The 5,956-nt window shown below is 41.8% G+C and overlaps 1 protein-coding gene across 1 annotated transcript; it reads right to left on the reverse strand.

Moving 5' to 3' along the window:
- Positions 1-693: 693 nt before the first annotated feature.
- LOC116256341 (clathrin light chain 2-like) lies at positions 694-5,566 on the reverse strand. Its single transcript, XM_031632692.2, has 3 exons — positions 4,976-5,566; positions 1,644-1,797; positions 694-1,216 (listed from the first exon to the last, which is right to left on the reverse strand). The coding sequence occupies exons 1-3, from the start codon at positions 5,356-5,358 to the stop codon at positions 857-859; spliced, it is 897 nt and encodes a 298-aa protein (XP_031488552.1). The 5' UTR covers positions 5,359-5,566; the 3' UTR covers positions 694-856.
- Between the last annotated feature and the right edge of the window lie 390 nt (positions 5,567-5,956).

Below are 5,956 nucleotides of genomic sequence, written 5' to 3' on the forward strand. Positions count from 1 at the left end.
ATTTTTCGTCTTCGATGAAAAGCTCAATAAATTCACGGAGGTTAACATCACAACATCAGGAGGCGTTTGATGACCCCAGTCTTCGCTTCTCAACACCCAGATTCATGCTTCCCTGAGTCCGCTTCCTTCACCAACAGATTGCCTTAGAGATCTGCATTCCTGTTCAGGTAAAGTAAATCATCTTGACATCGGCAACAAGGATTTACAGGTACCTTTCCAGGCATCCGGACAATACGTTTGGACCAATGAAGAACATGCATATATTTCTCAGAGCTGCAGTATTTGACCCACCAAAAATGCTTCAAGGCAAAAAAACTTGATTTATGATACAATTTTTCCTCAGGCCAGTAGTTCAAATATAATATCTAAAGTTTCATATTTTCCATAAGAAAGAGAAACCGAGGCTCCTCTTTTCCCCTTGCGTTTAGGGTCCGACGTCGCTTTGGGACCTAGATAAAAATATACAAGTTCCACAATTTAAATTCTCACCAGAAGAAGGATTTGATTGACAAGATACTCATTTGCCAAATAAAGGCCATCAATTATTAAGAAAATAAACTCGTCTTTTAATTATGAACGCTGTTTGACATCAAGGCACCCCGACCCTTGTCGGCCTCAGATACATTCCAACCACCTGAACGCTACGATGTGCACAAAGCTGTGATCAACGTACGAAGCAATAACTCATAGCAATGACTCATATAATGCTCTTTAATGCACAGAAAAATCTTTTTCAGAGACACAAGGCAAACGCTGTCTCATAAGATCCTAAATTCCTAATAACAAAACACAACCTTATAAGATAAAATACTAAAATATACACGAAAAAGCACGGGGAGAAAAATGGACGATGCATTCAAGCCGCCGTTGGCGCAGGTTCTGACGGACGCGATGCTGCTGCTGTCTTGGAGGAAGCAGTTGCAGCGTCTTTGACGCTTCCACGAGTTGAACCATCTACAGGTGGCGGAGGAGGTGGCCTCATGTGAACGGGCACGTTATGCTTCAGCTTCACCAGAATCTGCCGCATGCGGGACAGATCTGTCGGCTTGCCTGGCTTCGGTCCTTGTATTACAGTAATTGAAGGTTTTTTCTCTTGCTCCTTCTTGCCCCTTCTCTTTTCTATATTCGGTATCTCTTGTGGAATGAGTTCTGCAATGGCCTTCCAGTAGTTTTTGTCGGCAGTCGCATGAAACTTCTCTTGATTGGCCAAAAACAGCTGATGAAAACAGCCACAAGAAAAGGGAAGGTTAAGACTGTACTCTCAAACCTCAATATAAGGCGTAGCAACAATAAAAGGTCTAACCAGCCGATGGGTCATCATAGCTCATATACAGATGTTTAAAACATCTCTAAAAGATATGTGCACGTTGCAACCAAAATGATGTGCACGTTGCCAGACGTTGCTGCTATACCGTTGTACGTGAAGACCTAGTGCTGGCGTGCCTGTACACTAGCTGCTCATGCTAGGCACCAAACCAGCAAACTCCTGCCTCGAGAACTAAACACAGATGCAGCTTTTGACTTCATCAAATAGCACTTACAGATAAGTTACCGTTCAGCCAAGAGATGAGAAATGACCATCACATGCAACTGATGGACAATAAAGCATGATGCTGGAGCAAGCAAAGCTGTGATACTCTCACCTTTTCTTTTTCTCGATTGTTCGCCTTAGCTGTTTCACGGTTGATCTCTTTGCGCCTATAGAAATCAGCTTTATAATCATCAGCTTCATCAACAATTTGATCCAATAGCTCCTTCTCCTTATTTTCCTTCTCTTGGAGTAACATTGCATTTTGTCTGCATTGGAAATATCCAAGGTGCTTAGAAATCTAAACTATATCTTTGTAAGAAACTTCGACACATGATGATTCTCACAATAATAGTGGCACTCACCAGCACAGAAAAGGAATCTAGACATAACATATGAAACAGGAAAAAATGACACAACAGACTTTAAAGCTTCCGAAAGGTTTCTTGACAAGTAGCATCGGAATGTACATGGATCTACATTTATATACAGGCTTAAATTGGCATCTACAAACATTCCAAGAAACAGACAGAAGAATAAGCTCATCGTGCTTTTTTTTCCAACAAGTTTAGAACATCAACGTATCTACACGAAGTTCTCTACAATTGAAACCAAGAATAAACGACAGAGAAGTCTTGGCACTGAAAATAGCAGATATGGAATTGTAATTCCAATCCAGATCGAAAACAACTTCAAAGTAACTGCATTCCCATGTGAGAAAGATATGACCCTTGGAAGATATCCAATACGGACACAGCTCACAAGATTTACTGTATGGAGCCAAAATAAATTTTCACAGCTTAGGACACCTAGTCACGGGCACATGTTTAGATCTAGATGTCCACAACGTAGGGCTGAGCATTGGGCCAGCCTAACAGCCCACAAGCGGGGCCTGAGCCTGGCCTGACCTAATTATAATATATATATATATATGAATGATTAATTATAACAAATATATATATTTTTAACTAGTGCTATAAATAAGTTATCAGGCCTAGTCGGCGGCCCTGGCCCTGGCTTCCCGGTACCCCCGTCAGGTACTCCACCTGGTGCCCACCCTTAGTAAAAAGTTAACTCAATCGAAACACCAATTCTCTTTTTATTTGTTCATTTTAAGGTTTAAATTGTTATTGACCATTTCAGTTTCCTTTTCATTTTATTTAACTTTTATGTTCATCTCCTAAACCTTTTTAAAATCTTAACATACAACTAGGTTTTTTTAAGGGCCTGGGGGACTACGTGTCAACTAATGCTTTGATCACTTAGATACTATAACAAATTAACAATATGACTTGACTAGGTTTAACTACATGACAGGCAAAACCGCAAAGTTATTAGCCCAAGGGAAGGAATGTTTGCAAAATTATAACAAAGCACAGCTGTCAATCTAAGCAACCTCCAATCATGCTTGTATAAGCATTTCCAACCATGTAACATGAACACCCTTGTTTGGGGGGAGTACCCACGTAGACACGAATCAATATGGTATTAGTATTGGTACTCGTACCATGTTGGACACCGCCCGGACACGGCGATGACTGTGTCAGGTGAAGTCAATGCACTTAGGGCCTTGTCTATACTTTGGTCAAAATTGACCGAGTATAAGTTTGTCTTAAAATTTGGGTTTTTTTATTCTATGGTCTATATATATGTTGAACGTTGTTTTGCTTATATTTCTTTTAATTCTAAGATAATATAAGTTTATAACAAGGTTCAACATACATGACTGCAGCAGCCTTCTCTGTTATAGATGAACTGACATACTCTGTTTGTTAGTTTTTTCTTCATAATGTATAAGTTATGAATCATGAATGTATTATTCTGTTTGTTAAAAATCTTACTTTTTGTTCATGTGTGTGTGTGTGGCTATACGCACATCCTTTTGAAAAATGCTCCACACTCGCGCATAGAATTCCAACAATTTCACAACATAAAACTAAAATCATTCTTCACCAGAGACACTGTTTTGAGCATCCAACATTGTGAAAGGAATCGTAGACAACATAATTCCAGAACAGGTAAACAATAATAGCAAGTTTGTGGCCATAGGATGACTAGTTTTGGTATCAGCCAAGACCAATTGGAGATACAGCAGTAGATTCGTGTACCCAAGATATAATAAATGCAATAGTTATAATGAGCAAGTAAAGTAAAATATAAAGTAGATGGCGTTGCTTTTCTGAAAAATACACAATCAAGCTTGTTGTGCTTCCGCATTTGACCTTGCAAGCGCTGATGATTATGCCTTCATGACTGAACTTTCATAGCAAAATAACAGCCAAAGGTTAAAGGTAAGGCAGATAGCTCCAACTCTACGTCCTAGCGCTTACACCACAATAATAATAATGTAAATTGGGAGACTATGCACAAATTCCCCCAAAATTGCCAATCTCAATCGGCCAATCATCTTCATCGCCGTTAGATGCACAAGCTACAATTTTTTACAAGCCAAGCGGCGTACACTTTAAGAATATCAGTTATTGAAAATATTATTTCTGTTGATTTGAATTTTTTCCTATAGATTTGTTTATTAACAGTATAGGGTTTCATGCGAATAAGTTTAATATCCAACAAGAGTGAATAACTAACGTTTTCGGACATGAAACAATTGAACAACAGTAAGAGGGCATTTAGAAGCAGGAATACTGTGTGAGTGTTCCATGGATATGACTAAAGATTGTGGCACCCCAAAGATTTATTCATATTCATGGAGCACTAGAACAAGTGTTCTATGCATCTGCCTCAAAGTGTTCGTGCTGCCCCAAACTATCCTATAAGGGCCTGTTTGGTAGGAGGGAAAGGGAGGGATTGGGCAATCCATCCTTTGTTTGGTTGGCTAATTAGAAAGGAGTGAAAGGGAGGGAAAGGGGCAAAAGGTGTTTGGTTGCAAGGAGAGGGAAAGGAAAGGAAAGGGAGAGATTGTTTAGTGTAAATCTCTTCCCTCCCAAATAGGACGGATTGAAAAGGAAATGAAAGGTAAGTGAAAGAGTTTTTTATTCCCACACTACCCCTCCTTTTCTTTCTCCACTTTCTAAATCTATGTGCTATTTAGTTTTTTTTTTCATTCCTTTCCTTTTCCTTCCCTTTCTATCCAAACGAACTTTTTAATAACTCTTTTCATTCCTTTTCCCTTCCCATCCCTTCCCTTTCCCTTCTCTTCCCTTCCCTTCCCTTCCCTTCCCTTTCGCTTCTCTTCTCTTCTCTTTCCTTTCCTTTCCTTTCCTTTCCTTTCCTTTCCTTCTTCCCTCCCTTTCCATCCCTTCCTTTCCCTCCAACCAAACAAAGGGTAAGTCTCGCAATTGATCCCATTTGTCTCGTACAGACGCCCGAAATCACAATACATCAATAGATGGATAAATAAAATTCCAGGAGAAAAAAACCGCTTTGAAGAATTAAGACAGAGCAGGGAACTGAGAAGGGATAGAAAAAGAGAGAGGGAGGGTTTACCGTCTCCACTCACGAAGAATGAAACCCTCCTCTGGCTGCATCTCCACAGGTGGAGGGAGGATGGATCCATTAGAGACATCGTTGGATCCACCGAGATCCGGGGCGTCGCCGAAGCTCTTGCCGATTGCGTCGGATCCTGGGGAAAAGGTGGAAAAATCGGGCGCCTGATGGTCGGGGAACTCGTCTTCCCCGAAGGAGGAAGCCGGCCGGGGACCGAAAGCTGGAGAGCGGTCATCGGCTTCGATCGGGTCCTTAGATTCGTCGGAGAAGGCGGAGTAGGCGTCGAAGCGCTGGGAAGGGCCGCGATGGTCGTAGCCGTCCTCGCTGAATGGCCGATTCATCGCCTCGTCCACGAAGAAGGCATCGTACCCCGACGACGACATCGGCCCCCCTCCCTTTGGGATCGTAGATCTCGCCCCTTCTTTCCGTTGTCTTTGCGTTTCTTTCCCTTTTTCTTCTTTCCTCCCCGGTCTTCCGAGGGAGAAAGGGATAAGGGGAGAGAGAGAGAGAAGGAAGAGGAGCCGCCGATTGCGGAAACGCAGAGGACAGTGCACCCAACCCCGCTCCAAACGCCCCTCACCACCTCCTCTTTTCCTCCCTTTTTACCCCTTTACCCCCGACTTCTGAGGTTCGGGGGGCTGCGAAGATGCCAGCGAAGCGCGAGTGGCGGTGTTCTGCTAACATTCGCGGTTGCGGTTGCACCCCGCCTACGTAACGCGACTTGAGGGAGCCTGTGCCCTTTGCCGTGTGCGGGGTTGTGGGGGTCTTAATTATATATATATATATATATATATGACGTAGTAGTAGTGAATTTGTTTAGGATGCAGATACAATGATAATAAGTGTACACATGAAACTAATTTATAGGGAAATGTGATATCTGGTCTAAGAAATAATAAATTAGTTCAAGAACATAAATCAAGGGATTTGAGGCTCCAAAGAGCATTCAGTTAGTTAAAAAAAGAAAACGTCTCATTTGGT

Source organism: Nymphaea colorata, chromosome 6, assembly GCF_008831285.2.
Source record: "Nymphaea colorata isolate Beijing-Zhang1983 chromosome 6, ASM883128v2, whole genome shotgun sequence".
NCBI classification, from domain to species: Eukaryota; Viridiplantae; Streptophyta; class Magnoliopsida; order Nymphaeales; family Nymphaeaceae; genus Nymphaea; species Nymphaea colorata.

Excerpts from the sequence above, each read along its gene's own strand:
- LOC116256341 (XM_031632692.2), bottom strand. The coding sequence starts at position 5,358 with ATGTCGTCGTCGGGGTACGATGCCTTCTTCGTGGACGAGGCGATGAAT. Across the intron at positions 1,798-4,975 it reads ATTCTTCGTGAGTGGAGACG|ACAAAATGCAATGTTACTCC; the intron begins GTAAACCCTCCC and ends TTTCCAATGCAG. Across the intron at positions 1,217-1,643 it reads ACAATCGAGAAAAAGAAAAG|CTGTTTTTGGCCAATCAAGA; the intron begins GTGAGAGTATCA and ends TGTTTTCATCAG.